Source organism: Acomys minous (assembly GCF_964271855.1).
Source record: "Acomys minous genome assembly, chromosome: 5".
NCBI lineage: Eukaryota > Metazoa > Chordata > Mammalia > Rodentia > Muridae > Acomys > Acomys minous.
This window is the reverse complement of record NC_140494.1, coordinates 47567290-47587783: the sequence shown is the minus strand read 5'-3', so window position 1 is coordinate 47587783 and position 20494 is coordinate 47567290. Positions and strand designations below refer to the sequence as shown.

General features: G+C 34.6%; 1 protein-coding gene across 8 annotated transcripts in view; it reads left to right on the top strand.

Annotated features, from left to right (window-relative positions):
- The window catches only part of CDH18 (cadherin 18), an 838900-nt gene that overhangs the window by 629713 nt on the left and 188693 nt on the right, over positions 1–20494 (top strand). For all 8 annotated transcript variants that reach the window (XM_084783756.1, XM_084783758.1, XM_084783759.1 and 5 more), the window contains one exon: positions 7328–7447. In XM_084783756.1, coding sequence (XP_084639882.1) covers positions 7328–7447 — 120 coding nt within the window. The remainder of the gene's footprint in view (positions 1–7327; positions 7448–20494) is intronic.

Genomic DNA, 20494 nt, shown 5'->3' with positions numbered 1-20494 from the left:
TTTTTATATAGGGAGATCACAATATTCAGGAATAAGCTTACACACAGTAGGGATGAAATTCCCTTTCCTCTGCTTCTGTGGCATTTGGGGATATACTCATTATTCAAGTCTTCTGTTTTTCTTGTGCCTCCAACTGTTTGGTAAGGAGCCCGTAACAACTTCGTCGCACATTTTGGACCACTCTTCAGGCTCAACAAAGAAACTAGAGGGCCACAGTCAAGGGTGTTTCATGTTTCTAATATTTGTGTCTTGTCCGATGGCTTTAGGATCCTTGGTGCTGTTCATGCTTATGTCTGTTAAGTACCACATGGAGTAAGGCAGACAAGGAGGAGGTGGATGTCATGGACAAGCAGTTGAGGGACTTAGGTGGTCTTAAAGGGTTAGCTCTAATGTAGTTCTATGGCAAGAGAACTAGCATGGACTCCTCTTTGCTAGAAGACAACAAGACATATTCCCATTCAATCTCCTTTTGACAGTTATGTGAGTTGCACTAATTACATGGGATATTTTCATGGAAGAAGGAAAACATAAGGAAAAATAATCACAAATTGAGTGTCATATCGCTGCAGAAAAGCAAATCTATTAAATTCTTGTGTCCTCTAATAGAAGATTATCTATTAATTCAAAGATCTATAATTGTCCTGGGTGTGGTGGCACAGGCCTTTAATCCCAAACACTCTGGAAGGAGAAGAAGGTGGTTGTCTATAAGTTCAGGGCTATTCTTGTCTGCATGGTGAATTATGGACCAGTAAATTCCACAGAACTAAACACCGTCAAAACAACAACAGCCATAGTTCTGTTAATAGGCCAGAAACAAGGTTCTATAGTGTAGTCATTGTCACTCTGTAAACAGGTATGCCCTTCTTTATTCAGTTAACAATCTGCTGCAAATATCTCTATGATCATGAAGCAAATGTATAATATTAGCTATAATTTACCATGTAAAAATCTATATTAATGCAATAAAAATGGGTTCAAAATAGAGAATATATATTTACAAATGTTTACATATATTACATATATATACATGTAAATATTTAGAATATATTTTATTAATTAAAATTTTTTATTTTTACATATACATTTATATTGTTACACATATATACAATAAACTACCTATAGCAAGAAGAACAATGACATAATCAGGAATTATAGTAATGTTACATTTTTAGTGCTTTGGCTATTTGTATTTGACAGCCTTGAAGAAAACATCTTTTCTATCTTGGTGCATCTAAAATTCTGAATGTAAATCAGTCTCCATGACATATTGTCATTATCAACTTAAAACATCTATCTAGACCTATAAACATATTATTCCCTAAACAACTAAGCGTCATTGTAAAACTAAGCTACCTGATCTTCAACCCCATCAGAGACATGAGAAGGAATAAAGTTGATTACCTGAGTATGCCAGGAGTACAGTTTAGTAGCTTTCCAAATTTGACTTATAGATATTTACAGTTATATTGTCAATGTGTTTATTCTGGATTTATCTCAATAAAATAGTTGTCTTATATTTCTAAGAGAGAATGTGTTGCATATTATTACATCTCAATGGTTATCCCCTCTCTTGTATCCTCCCATTCCTCTCTCCCTCCCATTTTCCCCTTACTCCCTTCCCCTATGACTGTGACTGAGGGGGACTTCCTCCCCCTTTATATGCTCATAGGGTATCAAGTTTCTTCTTGGTAGCCTACTATCCTTCCTCTGAGTGCTACCAGGTCTCCCCATCCAGGGGACATGGTCAAATATGAGGCACCAGAATATGTGTGAAAGTCAGTCCCCACTCTCCACTCAACTATGGAGAATGGCCTGTCCATTGGCTAGATCTTGGTAGGGGTTTGAAGTTTACGGCCTGTATTGTCCTTGGCTGGTGCCATAGTTTGAGCTGGACCCCTGGGCCCAAATCTGCCTATCATAATGTTCTTCTTGTAGGTTTCTAGGATCCTCTGGATCCTTCAACTTTGCTATTCTCCCATGCTTCTCTCATCTAGAGTCCCCCAAAATATGGAATGCTTCATGAATTTGCATGTCATCCTTGTGCAGGGACCAGGCTAAGCTTCTTTATATCGTCCTAATTTTAGTATATGTGCTGCCGAAGTGAGCACTAACATAAATTTCTTATTGTCTAAAAGAAGTTATTATTTCTTTAAGACCTACCAACTCCCCCCCAAGTAAAATATTATTTTTCTTATGCAAGTAAGGAAATCAGTCACTATAATTTCCTCTTCTTCGTAGATTCAAATACATGCAGATATTTGGGATGAAAAAGCTAAAGCTACTTTTATATTTTCATTAGAAGCTTTGGCACAAGGACATTGCAGGCAAAAATATTTAAAACTGTATTATCACAGGAGATTGATTACAAAATCATTTTAGACTTTTTTTTTTTGCTTAAACCTAAATTGGAAATGGGGATTAGAAACAAGCAAATTGTCAGCTTTTAATCAAGTATTGATCATTTGTGAGCCATTGTTGGGAGGATTATTCTTTGTTTCCCAGAACAAAGCAAATAGTGATTATCTGAACTCCCCTGAGTCTGATTTACAGGTGAATCTGGTTTATGGTTTCGAGCCTGGAGATAATGGGAGATAATGACTCAGAAATCTGTGCTAATTACTCCCCATTATGATTTTGTATCTTACATGTGCCTATTGTCTGGCTATTGTCCTTTGGGTACTCAGTCTCTCAAATTTATCCCTAGAAAAAGTAATTTATTACTTTATAAAACAATAGCGATATAGTATATATTACATTGTTACAAATATTCATAGAAATAAGTCTAAGGGTTAAAAATAAGGTGAATCATTCTCAGGCAAATTTTCAGGCTAAGAATGAGAGCAGTACTAACTCTTAAGTAGAGCCATAAAGACTGGGAGGGTAGTTTGATAACATGTTGAGTTTGCAGACAAATGTAGCTTCCCTACTAGGGCCTGTGAGCTTTAGAGACATCGGTTATTGATTAGTTTACACTATGAGGTCTGTGTTCTTTTGTATGCACTGGGCCTAAACTCCTATCAGAAAGCATTGAATTATCTTCATAAAGTTTTTTGCGTATTCAGGATATTGTTGCATTCAGGACTCATCAAAGGACAATACCTTAAGGACATTTCTTCCGTAGTGGTTGGCATAGCAAAGAATTTGTTTTTATAAAAGTGATTTATCTAGTCCGATCAATTTGCTTGAAAATTTCATAATGTCCATTCTTTTTTAATAGCTGAGTAGTATTACATTGTGTAAATGTACCACATTGTTTTTATCCATTCTTCAGTTGAGGGACATCTAGGTTGTTTCCAGTTTCTGACTATTATGAATAAAACTGCTATAAATATAGTTGAGCAAGTATCCCTGCGGTATAGTGGAACATCTTTTGGGTATATGCCCAGGAATGATATAGCTGTGTCTTGAGGTAGAACTATTGTCAATTTTCTGAGAAATTGCCAGAATGATTTCCAAAGTGGTTGTGCAAATGTTCACACCCACCAGCAATGGACGAGTGTTTCCCTTGCTCCACATCCTCACCAGCATGTGCTGTTACTTGAGTTTTTTATCTTAGTCATTCTGATGGGTTTAAGATAGAATCTCAGAGTCCTGTTTAGTTGCCATTACTTACTCAATGAATACACACACACACACACACACACACACACACACACACACATATATATATGTGTGTGTGTGTATACTAAGGATAGGAAATGACAATGAGGAAGAGTATTTGCTTAGTATTAAAATATCTTATTAAACATGTCAAATTAGTCTTTCAGTGCTTTCAAAGAAGTATGCTCAATCACTTCTCATTGATATGTAACATGATAAAATGTATGGTATTTAAAATGTGTGTGAGTGAGTGAGTGTGTGTGTGTGTGTGTGTGTGTGTGTGTGTGTGTTAAATTTCTCAGCATAGCACTTCGGAGTATAGAACAGGACCTTTATATTGAATGTGTTCTATTAGTACAGCTAGCAAAATATACTAATTCATATAAGATAGTAATTGATGAATTTCAGGGAAATATAGACTAATACCTACTGAATCAATCAATGTTCAACAGGAAATAATGAATTCACTAAAAGTTATAGTTGTATAAAAACAAACTATGGAATATGTAGGATGGAAAAGTCAGCATACTCTGAGACAAGTGAAGATAATCTCCCATGGTTATTGTGTGTCCAGAAGATGCATTGTAATATGACCCAAAGAGATGAGCCAGTCCTACATGTGACAAAGGGCTAGCATTCAGAACATGTAAAGAACTCAAGAAATTTAAACATTAACAAACAAAATATTCCGATTAAAAATGTGGTACAGAGCTCAGCAGAGAATTCTCAGCATAGGATTCTGGAATGGTTAAAAAACACTTAAAGAAATGCTCAAAGTGCTTAGTCATCAGAGAAATGCCAATCCAAGTGACACTGAGATTCCTTCTTATACCTGTCAGAATGGCTAAGTCAATCTCTATTAAGATTCACTTTTATTATTTTTCAGTATATGTACATGTATGTGTCTGTGTGTAGGTGGTGCATGCTATTGCAGGTATTCTGAGAGGCTAGGCCAGAGTTATCAGATCCCTTCTAGATATGGACTTATAGGAGGCTGTGTGTTGCCTGACAGGAGTACTGGAAATTGAACCTAGGACCTCTGGAAGAGCAAGAAACAACAAGCCATTTACACAATAAATACTTCTTCTTGACACTTTACTTCAGAGACTCATTTGGGAAAATATATTCATACTGTTGTCTTTTCTCTATAGAGTTGGCTAATAAAAGTGCTTGAATTCATATAGTTGCACCTGAAATGGGATTGAAATTTATCAAGGGGTACATAAAAGAAAATGTCAGGAAAACGTGGAACAGTTTAAGGAAAGGAGAAAATTAGGACTGGGCGGGGCAATTAAATATATAGATGTTTTTCAGAATACATAAATGTATTCAAATTGTATAGCCTTTCAAATATCAACATAATGTTTGTAAATATCATTAGCTATAACATTTTCAATACACCTATTGAATTATTAAATTAAGTGGTTTATAGTAATGGCTTTTACACAGCCTATTAAAATACATATTGTATCATTGAATACAATTTTTTCATTTAAAGAAAAGAATATAAAACTTATTTGCCTAATGAGAAATTTCAAAATGGATAGTCAAATTAGTTCATATATATATAATTAAGAGTGGTCATTATTTAAACACATGTGTTAAATAAAATGGAGATAAAGATTGAAAGTTTGTGTGTGTGTGTATGTGAGGGCACATGCTTTTGTGTGGGTGTGTGTATGTGCATGTGTCTTTGTGTGTGTGTGTGTGTATGTTTCACATGCACGTACTCATGAGTCGCATGAGAAAGTCAGATGACAATTCACAGAATTTTCCATCATGTGGGTTTAGAGAAAAATCTCAGGTCACTTATCTTGGGAGCAAGTAGGTTGTCCATTTGAAAATTGTGGCCAGTCTTAAAATAGTTATTTTTCTGACAGCACAAATATATAATAAGTGTTATCTCAGTTATTTAAAAAAATTTTATAACTGTTGAGTGAATAAAGTGTGACTAAACTACACAACAACTAAAGTCTGCTCTTATTAGTCTGTTGGTGAAATTCTAGTCTCTCTATGTAGCACAAAATTTATGCTGAGTCTTAATGAGTCTTGCTTTCCCTGAAAGCCTGGGGAAGTCTTCTGAGGAGTCAGCCTTAAGAGCCTCCTTCAGAGAAATATTTTCAGCCTTCATAAGTTTTCAGCTTATTTTTATCCAAAGTTTTTGCTCAACATCAATTCTCTTGGGATTTTAACAGAGCTGTGAACTCTGACAAGTTATGCATAGCAATTGGCAATCTCAGAGAGTATTTGCTTAGTATTAAAATACCTTATTAAACATGTCAAATTGGTCTTTAGGGGCTTTCAAAGAAGTCCCATCAATTGCTTCTCATTGATATGCAACTGGATAAAATGTGTGGTATTTAAAAAAGCATCATACAAAGAAAAGCCAGTTGAAGAGAGTGACACAGTACATTCCCGAGAGGAAAAAGGGACTTAAGGTTTATTGTAAAGAAGATATTTTGAAAGCTTTTTTCATGTATTTAAATCTTTTCAGATTTGTATAAAACATCAGCTGAGAGGAACTAATCCCTAGACTCTGTACAGCGAGTCTGTGCCACAGGAAATACTGAGAATAAAACATTGCATGAGAAATGGCTTATGTACTTCAGAATACAGTGTCTCCAGAGTTGCTGTTTTCAATAGAAATGCTCTGCAAACAGAAAATGTTTTCACACACTTAGGCAAGATTTCTCTAAGGAAAAGTCAGTTAGGCAGGGAACGTGATGTAGCCCCAATATGCTCTAATCAAAACAAAATAACTCTCTGAGATTATTAAGTTCAATATTCCAAAAAGATTCATGCAATTCTAGACCTTATTCTCTAAATCTTCATTTAGTGATTTGGCAATTTTCTCCTTTTTTTACCATTGACAGAATTTCCGTTCTAACTTTCAATAAAGGAACTGAACATTTCACTGTGAGAGGATCATTATTGAGAGAGAGATGAGGAGGAAAAACCTACTACACATGTATTCTCACCTCCACTCCTGTGCTATCTGGCTTCAACATAGAACACATACAATAACAATGAAAAATAAATAGATACTGATTTTTCATATAAACTTTGAAATACAATTATTCATTAGAATGAACAAAATAACTAATTCTTTAATTTCTTTTTAAATGGCAGCAAGCAGAACACTAGGAATAATCTGATTCTCCCAAAATAGTAATCTGTACTAAATTTCTTAATTTTTTTGTCATATAAAGAATTATAATACAACACCTAGCAAGTGTTTTATTTGAGATTATTCTTGTTCTATAGCAAAGATCCGTGTCATAAAACCTTTGTGGTAAAAAAAAAATCTTACCCATGTTCCATTCAATCTTATTGATAGCATAAAGAGAAGATAAGCAGTAAATCTGGTACATAAACATAAGAAGCAATATTCAGTAGGCAGAACAGTTGCCTCAGTTTTTAAGAGCATTGGCTACCTTCCCAGACAGCCTGAGGTTAATTCCTAATGACCACATTAGGGTGCCCAAAACTACCTGTAACTCCAGTTCTCAGATATCCAATGTCGTCCTCTTGCTTTGTGTGCCCCTGCACTTACACATGGATATGCTCGCATATAGACACACATAAACATGCACATGAATAAAAATGAAAATAAATCTTAAAATAAGAATTACATTTTGTAGGACAAAGTCATTTTAGAAGTGCGCTGATGTTTAACAAATTCTTTTACTGTGTTCACACACTAAAATTTGTTTTCCTGAATGCACAGGTACCTCTGTTCTGCAGGTGACAGCTACAGATGCAGATGACCCCACCTATGGAAACAGCGCGCGAGTTGTTTACAGTATCCTGCAAGGACAACCTTATTTCTCTGTAGATCCTAAGACAGGTTAGTGCATTTATATACATTGTTGTGCAAGTGTTTCTGTCAATAAAACAAAAGGAAGATCTTTTTTATTTGTGCTCCTACTAAGAAAATGACACCTAATACCTTTAAAAATATTGCTATTTTCCTAAAGCACTGTAAATATCAAGATAACTGTTTATTTCTACTATATATACCAATGGAAATTTGCCATTGATTATTACGATAACACATAATAACATACTCTTTTCAAAAGAAATAGTGAATATTTTATTAATTGAATAGTTCCACACGTATTTTTATTTACACACCACTTTTAATTTTCTATCAAGTAAAGGAAGTTATTCAGTAGAATTTGTAGTACTTTATAAGAATTTGGTTGTGAAATATCTTCTCTGGAACTCATACATGAAGATCCGCACGTATATCTGTGTGCATACTAAATACAAGTATATGAGGTACAGTCCATTGAGTTACTTCTGTGTCTTCCCCTTGGATTTATTTTTCTGAATTATAAATTCTTTCATCACTCTAATGTATTAATTATATAAATTAAGATAATTACCAAAACTATTAAGTGTCTTTTCCTACTCAGATAAACCTATGAATTATCTATTTTTTCCTTTTATTCTGGTAAATAGGGACATTCTTTCATCCCATCATTCGAGTTACAGGACTCAGTAGCCTTTTGTTTTATCATCTTATTTAAAAAAACATCAAAAGCTAATGTCCCGGCTAACTGACTTGTCAGTAAAACGAGGGAACTATATACCAGTTTCCAACACATGAGAATGTTTAGTAACCCGCAACTCTCTAGTTCTACAAAATTTTAAACAATTTCAAAATAGATTTCAAAAGAAGTCCAGGAGGTTCTAGCAGACCCCTGTGTGCCCTTTGAACAAACTAGATGCACTCTGAATCAGTTGACATAGAACCTTCTTGGAAAGTCCTGTAACTGTATCCAAATAAGGTGTGCCTGTCCATAAATGTCTCCTTTAATACATTATATGGCATATAAGAAATCAATTTATCTATATATTTAGTACATTATAATTAAATTAGAATTACATCATTCTCCTCCTATTTTTTCCTACCAATCGTTCCCAGGTACCTTTTAACAACTTCTCCTTGCTTCTTCCTAAACAAAACTGATAACCTCTCTTTTCATTGTTAGTGTTACAGACATTTCTATGTGTATAAATATATATGCACAAATATTTGAATTCCTTGCTCTTTGTGTATGTTTTTTTTTTTGTGTGTATGTGTTTTGTGTTTCATCTTTGAAAACTTTGTGTTGGTTAACTACTTAAGAGAGTTCATTCATAACAGAGATTAGAGGGCTCATTCCTGAGAGAGATGAATTCTCCCTCTCCCATCAGTAGTTGTATATAATTTTGTTATTGTTGTTGTTCTTTTATTCTAATAGGGAGACCTGTGAAATTTTCCTATTCTGCATTAGAATGTGTTTTTTATTGATTGACTGATTGATTTTGGTCTATGCAGTAATTACTAGGAGTCTGTCACATCAGACATTCTGGTATGCAATCTCTAGTAGTCTTTTGCCCCCTCTAATGAAATGGTCCCTGAGCCATAGACACCGAAGCTCTACTTGTAGGTGTGTCTGTTGGGGCTGTATGCTCCATGGTATGGTGATTTATGTATCTTTTTTTTCAGCATTTGGCTTCGGTGATGGTTTTTATTTGTTGTAAATAGAAGCTTTTCAAAGGTTACTTTTTAATTTATTCACTTTCTGTCTGTATTGTAGCCCCTTCCCTCATTTCCTCCAGGTCCCACTCTCCTGCCTTCTACCCTCCAGCTCCCTCTCCTATCCTCAGAAAGGGAGAGCCCTCCTTCCCTATCATCTGACTCCATCAAACCAAGTCTCACCAGAGCTGCCTGCATCCTCTTCTTCCCTGACCTGGCAAAGGCCACCAGGCCAAGGGCAAGTGATCAAATTGCAGGCGCCAGAGTCCCTGGCAGAGTCCGCCCCTGCTCCCCATATTTGGGGATTCACATGGAGACTGAGCTGCCTTTTGAATACATCTTACCATGGAGTCCGTGTCTGCTTCATGCATGGTCCTTCATTTGCACAGCGATCTCTGCAGCCCTCCTGGGTCCAGATTTGTTTGGCTCTGTTGGTCTCCTGGTGGAGCTCCTGTCCCCTTTGGGTCCTTCTACCCCCCAACTCTTCCATAATACTCCCTGTGCTCTGCCAAAGTTTAGCTGAGTCTCAGAGGCATCTGCTTTGATTTCATGCTGGATGGAGAGTTTCAGAGGTCATCTATGGTTGGTGTCCTTGTGTTTGTCTCTTCATCTGCTTCCAGAGTCTATTCTATTTGCTTCTGAATGGAAATTAAGCATCCTCCCTAGAGTCTTCCTTGTTGTTTAGCTTCTTTAGGCCTGTAGATTATAATATGGTTATCCTGTACCATATGGCTAAAATCTACTTATAAGTGAGTACATACCATGCTTGTCTTTCTGGGTCTGGGTTATCTAACTCAGAATGATCATTTCTAGTCCCTCCATTTGCCTGCAAAGTTCAAGATTTCCTTGTTTTTAATAGTTGAGTAGTATTCCATTGTGTACATGTACCACAGATTTATTTTTATCCATTTTTGGTTGAGGGACATCTAGGTTGTTTCCAGATTCTGTCTATTATAAATAAAGCTGCTATAAACATTGTTGAGCAAATGTCTTGGTTGTATGGTGAAGCATCTTTAGGGTAAATTCTATGGAGTGATACAGCTGGGTCTTGATGTAGCACTATTCCCATACACCTGCCAGAACGGCTCAGAGAAAAAAACTCAAGTGACAGCACATGCTGGCAAAGATGTGGAGAAAGGAGAACACGCCTCCATTGCTGGTGGGCATGCAAACTTGTACAATCATTTTGAGAAGCTGTTGTGAATGAGGGCGGGCAGCTATGCTTTTCTGTGACTATAAGGTTAAGATCCAAGATGTAAAAAGGAGTTATGCTCATCTAGGAAATTGGCAGTAGCATATTTCCACCTAAAGCCCATTATGTTCCTAACCCTGGGCAGCTGCCTATGTTTCTATCACCGGCCATGATTTCCCTCATGTTAACTGAGCTTTGGTTAGTCCAATTAGATAGCATCAACAAGAGAGTGCCACTCACTGTAGCATATTCTGTCCACCTTGACATCCTGGTTATTGCTCTTCATAAGTTTTGCAGCTGGAGAAGAGAGCATCTGAAAGTTTGCTTAGTGTTTTTTGGTCCATTCGAAGAAACACTGCCAGGAGGAAGTTTTCATGTCTGATATAGCTGTAATCATTGGAATTCTGTGTCCTGAGTAGGCAGTGTCTTCAACAATAGGGTGTTACCTTCAGTCTGGAAGTGTCAATCAAGGACTAAGTCCACACTCTGTATTGTTAGGACAGTTCCTTGGATTTTGCTGCCCAATCATTTGAAGATTTGCAGTGCTTGGTATAGGGATTTTATTAGTTAAAGAAATTCTTCATCATGTGGATGGTTTCAAATCTTGTCTGCCACAAATCATCCTATATAACGGCACACACATCGTTAAGAAGATTCAGGTCTTAAGCACATGTTCAGCACCTAGTACGACTAGATTATTCTGAGCAGTTTTTATTATCACGTGTATAAGAGGATTTGACTAAGTAATCTTCCTCCATTTTCCTAAAGAGTTCCAAAATTCAGATTCAGTGCCAGGAAGAGACCTGAAGCTTTCTGTATCTCTCATTTCCCCCAAGTGAAAATACGTAACACCTATATTCAAAGAGAGAAGTATAAGTGAAGGATAAATTCACATAAAAACATTCATATATCGACATATTTATTACGTATAGTGATGATAATATAGAGTGAAATATTTCATCAGTGATATAAAAAATAAGCATTAAAAACATCATTAGGGTGATATAAATTATTCAGTTATTTTTGTTCCAAGATATTACTACATAATTAAGGAAAATTATTTTGAACATGGTTTTAAAAATGTCTCAAGAGAAATCCACATTTATGGTTTTTTTACATTGTTTTTCAACTGAAAATTTGTTGAAAATCTGAATCACCTATTTGATATATGTGGTACTCAGTTTCTTGTTTCCTCTAAACACTGCTTTTTTAAAATACAAAAGAAATAAATTTCTACTTTAAATACTCAAATTACTAGGTGAAAGAAATAAGCAGATAAACTGTAGCATTGCTATGTTTTGTATTGTATACTCACACATTTCTATATATAAACACATATGTACCTAAATAAATCCATTAGTCTCCCATAGGCTAGTCAAATGTTTACTTATAAGAAAATATCAAACTCATTTAACAGTAAACGGAGGCAAAGACCTCTTTCATAAAATGTATTTTACACTTTAGTACTATTATGCCTATTATTGGTTAACAAACATCCATTCTTTGTGTGTATCACTGTGGGAAGAGTTGCATATGTTTATGTGTGGGTCCACGCTAACGGGTGTGAGTAGGAACTTGTGTGGGCAAAGCAGGCTTTTGAAGGTGATGTTTCCCTGCTGTGCATGCCTTTCATTTGTGTTCTTTAGCAGTTCTAATCAGCGTGCCTTCAGTGACATAACATTTAAATATAATTAGCATTTGAGTATAGTTATATATTTTACAGGTACATTGTTAAGTAATGATTAACAGAGTTTTATCTCAAACACAAATAGACTCTAATACACTTCCTAATAACGTATGACAGTCTAATAGATCCGGCTGCTCTTTCTTTTCTTCAGAATGTGTAATGTGTTAGATGAAACGCATGCTTCCATACTGAAGTGTGTTGGTGTCAGTATTTCGCTTGCTAAAGTGTCATGGGACCTCTGGGTCTATCTGCTCCATAGGATACCAGCAGTGAAAGAAAGTATTTTTAAAGTTGTATTAATTCAGTAAATGTGTTAGACATTTATTGCAGAAAGTGCTAAGAAGAGTTCTAACATAAACACTCCTTATTATCTTCAGAGCATCCACTTTTTGGCTACTTGTGCTTAAAAACATTATTACCAGGCAATTAAGCGTTCTCAGAACTAATGGATATTGTTGCAATTGTGCTTCAAAATGCCTATGATATAATCTGAACAGACATAGTGAAAATTAGATAATCAGTTTGCCTTGATGAGATGTCATATAGGAAGTGTGGGATACTAGTCGTTTATAAAGGAGGGCTTTAGTAGTAAAGCTTAATTTCATTCTCCTAATTGAATAATCCATCTCTAAACATTTCCAATTTTATAATAATGCATAACTTTTGTGCCCAGATATAATTGAGATTTCAGTGCTTATCATTACATTTATTACTTGTGCTGCCTTGTTTTCACTATGTTACAAGGTACATTTTGGTATTCACCTTGAGTTTATAATAATGAATTCCCAAAGAGACTATGTCTTTCCATGGTATAAACTATATTATAGTAGCTGCATCAAAAAGATAAGAAATATGGACTGTTGCTCCTATTTCATAGATAATATTTTAATAACATATCATTTTAAGTTGAAATCCATTTATTATTAATATGAACCAAAATGCTTATAATTTATAAACTGTGTAACCTCTGTTATATTTGATATGATGTTCCTCACTGTAGAAAACAACTGAACAGCACCTACTAACGTATTATTAATTGTAAAATTTATTATTATTATTACTATTATTATACTTAATTTTTCTTGTTGTTTCTCTGTGTGTTGCTGGCTGTCCTGGATTTGCTCTGTAAACCAGGCTGGCCTCAAACTCACAGAGGTAAGCCTCCTTTTCCCTCTCTGAGTAGGAGGATTAAAGGCAAGCACCGCCACGCCTGGCTACTAAAGTATTATTATTAACATAAATTACCACTTGAAAAGTAGGCACCCATACTGAAATAACATACAAAATCACTATTTATGACAGAATGATATGTACAAAGCTTTGCTGTAGAGTAAGCAAATAATAATGTTTACCATTACTGAAAGCAGAAACACTTGAGGAAAACATTTGATAAAAGTTGCTGTAATTGGAGTTATCCTATTAGGGAGGAATCTGGCGGGATCATTGTCTAACACAGCAGAGACCTCAATCCTAGTTACATCATTATATTGTCGAAACCATTAGAAGTAAACTATTATGTTGAAGATGTCTGTAGGAGCCGGATAATCAACTGGCCTTACATAGAATCTAGTTTCATTATCTAGATCAAAGAAGCAGATATTGAGGAGATATATTTCTAGTGTATTAGTGGAAGAATCAACTATTCTATGCAGCACAAATATGCAGTTTTTAATTGGGAATGAAATCTTACATAAATGTCCCTCTTTTGATAGTGATCTAATGTTTCTCTTTACTAGCTATTCCACAGCCAGCAACAGAAGGCTTTCCATGTTATTTTCTGCTAAGGCACACAAGAAATGTCTGAGTCACAATGGTGTTCAATTCTCCTGAAGATCAATTCAGGAAATTTAAAAATCTAGATAAAAAGGAACTCAGAAATAAAGGATGATGTAAGAATGCTATATTGGCTAACCACATGCAAACTGAGATTTATATATGTTTTTCTAAAATGAGCTGATTATATACTCTGTCATTCTACAATGGTGTTATTAATTTCTTTGAGTACATGTCACAGAGTTAGCTTTTGACACATACTAAATAAAATGGTTAAATTGCTTTGTTTCCAGGTGTACCTTCATTGTATAACATTTAATTATAAATAATTATATCATCTTCTTATATATATGCTAATTTTTACAAACATTTATTAAAATTATTTAATCAGATAAAAACATTGCCTTCATAAATATCATGTTTAATTTTCAGATATATAAAATATAAAGTCTTACTACTTCACTTTAATTTATTCAGAACACTACATATACTTACTTTTAACACTCCTAGTGTGGTTTAGATCTTAAACATTGCTTAGTGTTTACTGCTTAAAAAACAGATACTGAATATCAAATTTCTTGTTATCACACACTTCTGCAGAAATTACACCCAACCCACAGGCACAGGATTTTTCTCTATACAATATAGAGGCTTCTACATAGTGATAATTTGTGTTTCTAAAGGCTAAAGTCATATCACTAATTATTTATGTATGGCATATTATACATTTAGTGAAGAAGTTGACTTGGCCTTCTTATCAAAATATTTATGTAATTAACAGATTCATGTTATAATTAATTCATTTAAAATATTCAATAATGTTGATACATAAAACTAAATTTATAATATTTTACAAGAAATTACACTTTCATTGAATATGTTTGAAGATACTTTATGCGTTGATACAATGGTACCACTTAAATTTACTAAATTATTCAGATTCTATGAAATGTATATTCCAGTTTCCCTGTATGTGTGTGTGTATATATATATATATATATAGGATAGTAGTATCAATCTAGATATCTCAAGAACAGCAGTGTAGTGCTCATAGCCAAGTCTCAGGAAAAATGCAGGTGTCCACCAATGTTCTGTGTCCTCTTTATCATGTAGTATTAATAAGGTTTCAGTAATATTCAATGGTGGGTTCTCATGATGCCTTTAGAGTAGTGATACCTGGAATGCAAAATAAAAAATGATTACATTGAATGAAAGAAGTATCGAGCCTAGATTCCTACAGTTTTTTTTTAAAGTTGTCATTTCAATTGATTTTTGTGTAATGTAGGAATCATAATCTAATTTCTGCAAGTGAATTCCCATTTACTTAGTGTTATTAATTGAAAAGGTTACCTACTTCTCCGATTCAGGGTTTTGATTGTTTTGTCAAAAGTTAACTGTCTATAGCTGTGTGGATTTACTGCTGGCACTTCTGAACATGCCATTAGTTTGCACATATGTGTTTGTGTTAGTGTCAGGGGGTCTTTATCACTGTGGTCTATACTGCATTTTAAAATCAGGTAATTTATTGTTTTTTTCTGTGTTCTTTCTTGTTAGAATTGGCTTAGATATATGGGGTATTGTCTGTTTCTATAAGAATTCTCGAATTATTTTTGTAGTTCTATAAAAATGTCCTTGGAAGTTTGGTGGAGATTGCAATATAAATCCTGTCAATTTGAAAACACAAGAGGCAATTTTACCATCTGGCGTCTTCTTCAATTTATTTTTAATCATGTTAAAGTGTTCTTTACAGAGGTCTTTCAACCTTTAGGTTAGATTCACTCCAACACTTGTTGAGGATATTGTGGACAGGATGGTTTTAATGATTTTCATATCAGAAATGTGATTTTTCAGTTCAAAAAGAAACTACTGGTTTAGATTTATTGATCTTGTACCTTCCTACTTTACTGAAAATGCTCATCAAATCCAGAAATTTTAAGTGTAGCACATGTTCTATTTTAAGAATTGAATGACCTCACTTAGGTTAAAATCATTCATTTAAAGCTGTAACAATGAAACACCAAAAGGAGTTCAGGGAAAACACTTTATGACATAGATAAAGGCGACCAATTTCTGAGTAGAAACACAATATCACAGATAGCACAGACAAATGGTATTATAAGAACTTAAAAGCTTCTGCACAGAAAAAGGAACTATTAAAAGAATGAACAGATAGACTAGAAGATGGCAGTAAATCTTTGCTTGCTGTATTTCACTCAAGGCCATTATATATAGAACCTATAAAGAATTATAAACAATAAAAATAATAAAAAAAAACACAGACACACAGATACACATGACTACCCACACACACTCAAACTGCTAAGGCTTGCATTTGCCAATAAATTAACTAAGCATTTAGAAGACTAATTAAAAATTGGTGCTTGGGAAGATGAACCAGCAGTTAGAAACACAGCATGCGCTGCTCTTCTGGACAACCAGATTTTAATATCAAGTGCCTATGCCTGGAGACTGACAGTTTCCTGTAATGTGTCTAACACCTCTGGCCACAGAGAGCAACTGAATTCGAGTGTTCATAAAAACACGAAGATACATCTCCACACACATAACTAAAAGTAAAAAGATGAATGTTTAAAAAGCAATAAAAATAAAAATGACACGAATGTTTTTATGTGTTCCATATCCTTAACCACTAGGGAAATGTATTAAAACTTATTTTAAAGGTCCACTCCAGCCAAGTGAGAATGGCAATCATCAACAAAACAAATGACAATGTATGTGCATGTAGTTATGAGAAAAGGACCCCTGTCCACCCCTGCACAGCGTGAAATCTAGTGTGGCCACTATGAAAATCAATGTGAAATGTTCTCAGACAATGCAAACTACAGTACCATAAAACCCAGTTATGTGACTTCTGCACAATATGATTTACATGCTTTTACAGCAACACTTCTACAGTCCTACTTATGGAAGTTCTTTTCAAGCAGGAAGCAAATAGAATTAGTCTAGATGTTCAGAAACACATGTATGGAAAAGGAAATAATGGTACATTCATTCAATGGAAATTTGTTCAGCCACAAATAAAAATGAAAGTTGCTGGAAAATAAATGAAACTGTAAAAATTACCAAGCAAGTTAACTCTTTGGGCTTTAAAAGACATTCTTAAAATGGTCACTCTCATATCCTAGCATAACCTAGCCTTTATGCATTCAGATGAGAGTAAACATCAGTAAAGAGAAGAAAATTAGAAAGGGGACCTAAAACTCCACAAAAGAGACTTAAATTGGAAGACAATAGAACAGAGTACAGGGAACAAACATGGGATGCAATATACAATATTAAACTGGGGGGGAGAGGGATGAAAATAAAATATGTATGAAAAATCCCATATGAAGAGCTAACACTCATAACCTAATTTTTAAAATGTCAAAGAGGACTTGGCACTAAAACTCATTTTGTCTGCATATTTTCAGACTTTCTACAAATATTTACATAAATCACAATTAGAAATACACAATTACAAAAAATGAATACTAGCATTTAACCTTTTTATATGTTCACCTGTGGTAGTTCATCATAGTTTGAATTTAATTCAGGCAAGTTCATTTCATTTCACCAATTAATAAAAATATTAGAAATTCTGCTGTGAATGTTTAAAATATGTAATATGTTTGTAAAGTTGTATGGATTCTAATATTAACTAGAAAGGATCCACAAAATGCATGCTATAATTAATAAAAGTAATAATAGTAATGTTTGCTCATTTAACTCATTATCACTACATTTAAATCATATAGTGACCATATGATCATAAGTGACATAATCATAAGACATAATAAGCAATATCAGTTACTTAGCATTCTCCATGCTAAAACACATAATTCTCTTGTAGATAATTCCAATGCACTAAATCAGAAGTGTACCTCAGCATGGGTTACCTGGGAGAATATTATCTCACTTTGTCTAATTCATAAAGGGTTTGAAGGATTGTAGTTCCTAAGCTGTAAGAGACAGTATGGGGCAGAGTAACACAAAAAGAGGTTCATTTTGTAGAGTATTTAAAACATGCAAAAGGATAAGGACCTTTAGCCCATCTTAGTCATGGTGGTCTACTCCCTCTGGGGAGCAGATTTTCGCAGATTCCGTTGTTGCTCTGATTTTACTTTGTGAAGCTTTCATTCAACAGATAGCCTAGCTTCCCTGTGGTTCTCGTGATACCGTTCTGTCAACTGCTGGACGGCCCATCAAAGTTCGAACATCATTATTTTGATGACACTGTTGGCTCCTGTCTTAGTTAGGGTTCCTATTGCGGTGATAAAACACAGCAATGATCAAAAGCAACTTGTGGAGGAAAGGCCTTATTGTAGATTACACCACAGTCCATCACTGGCAAGTCAGAATAAGACTTCAAGCAGGGCAGGAGTATGAAGGCTAAACCTGACTTTCAGGTTGATAGGAAGAGCGGCTTGCTGGTTGCTCCTCTTGGCTTTCTCAGGTCACTTACTTATAGCACCCAGGACCGAACTGCCCAGGTGATGCAACACTCCCTGTGTACTACCCTGTCACAGACACCAAGCATAAATTAGGATAATGAGCCACAGAATTGCCAACAGGCACTATGGTGAGGAGGGATAATTTTCTCTACTGTTCTTTCCTCTTCCAAAACTATACCAACCAGTGTCCAATTGACTTAAAATCAGCCAGCACAGCCCCCTTCCACTCTGCCTGCATATAAGCTTGTCCACTTTTAGGCAGAATTCTGTCTGTTGTAGAAAGGATGACATTTTGCCTGGTGGCTTGTTTGCACATTTGAAGCTCTCTCTGTAAGGAGGTTCTTTGATGCTCATCATCTTTGAGGTAGGCTGGGTGTTGCTAAGAATTAACCTGTCTATGACACTGACTCTGGATCAGACCTGACAGGATGCATTCCTCTCAGCATGCTGTACACTGACATCTGGAATCCTTCATGTTCTAACACCTAGTGCTTCAGTTGGTGTGCCTCATCCTAACAGGACAGCTCCCAGGAATGATACAAAGGAAACTTCCTACCCAGTTGGTTCAGCATTTTAGATGGTCCAACACAGGACTCTAATTAAGTCTGGAATTTCTCAACCACAGCTACTGGTCCATAAATGATATTCCTAGCTTCTTTATCCATTTTCCCCAATTTTATTTGGTCCCCTACAAAGTTATTATTCATCACAAGTCAGCCAGAAGAAGCCTTGAGAATGATACCCCATTTTTCTTAAGGGGGGTTTGGTAGGTTTTTGATTGCTTTCTTGGGCGATAGATGATTCTTTTCATGGGGAGTTGCTTATAAGTTATTATTCGTCTTATTTAGAAAGAAAACAACTCTGGACTAGAAATGTCTCTCTTTTCCTTTATCTTTCATTCTTAAATTTGAAGATAGGGGTTGCAAAGAAAGAAGGGAGAATATAGAAATACATAGGGATGATAGACAAAAAGTAGATTCATGAATCCACTCAACTTAATTCCTTTCTTGTTACTCACATGGTTATTTTTAAATCATTGGCATAGAATTTTGTATATAGATGAAGAATAAGTTTAATTTAAGATGCCTTGGTATAGAATTCAAATTTAAGAGTATTCTTAGATTATTCTTCACACACACACATATACATATATATATATATATATATATATATATATATATATATATATATATATACCCTAATATGCATTATTATACCTATATGACTCAATTTTAATACAAGACTTACTTCCAATACTTTGAAGTGTTATTGAAGGTAAGTTATACAAGTTAATTTTTAGCTGATCATATCATGGTCATATCAATAGCTAGCTTATTTTCATCACAATAAAATCCATCCTAGGTGTAACAGACAGATCTGATTCTATAGAAAGATAAGATAAAATAATTATATGAGGTCTTCAAGCCCTCAGAGACATACAGAATATGGCATTTAAAGATATTTTTATTATTTTAAAGATTCATTGACAGAAAAAAGATTCCTCTTATTGCACATTGTTTGTTTAAATTACCAAACTGTCTATAGTTTGCATAAAAAACTTACTGTCCTCAAACATTTTTAAATATTAATGTTACATTGACTATATATTATAATATCTGCCATTTCTCCAGTTTGCCATAAACATCTGTTTTTATTTTGGTGTCTTTCTCTTAGCCACATAAGCTTAGCTTAAAATATAGGACTTTTCTAATGATTACCATAAAATTAGTACTGAAAAGCTGTTAGTAAACAAAGTATTTGGGGACACCAGTATAAATTAAATTGCTGTTGAGTCATGGATTCACTAGGTAAACCATTACTGATAAAACTGTATGTTTTGTACATGGATGATTGAACAATAAACTCATAAGTTACAAACTCCCTGAGAGTTGTCCTTATTCATTTGCATATTTTATGTGGTGATTAGTACATTTTATCCAAGTAAAACACAATAGTCTCTAAATGATAGAATATCTTGACCACATTTAGTTTCTCTTATAATTACGTATGTGTTCAAACTGTTTCCAATCTTACACATGTCTAAGTTAACAGTAAACAGAGAAGACATCCTTTTTTGTTGTTGTTTCTTATTCTTTATCTCCTTTTTCTAAAAATGAGTAACTTTTACCATTTTTTTATAAAATAAAACTTTCATATAAAATTATAAGAAACACCCTCAGATTTCCAGTGCATGCTGTATGAGGAAAGAGAGATAAGCCTCTCTTTTTCTCGGAATATTTAGCTTCTAGAAACCATTTATGAAA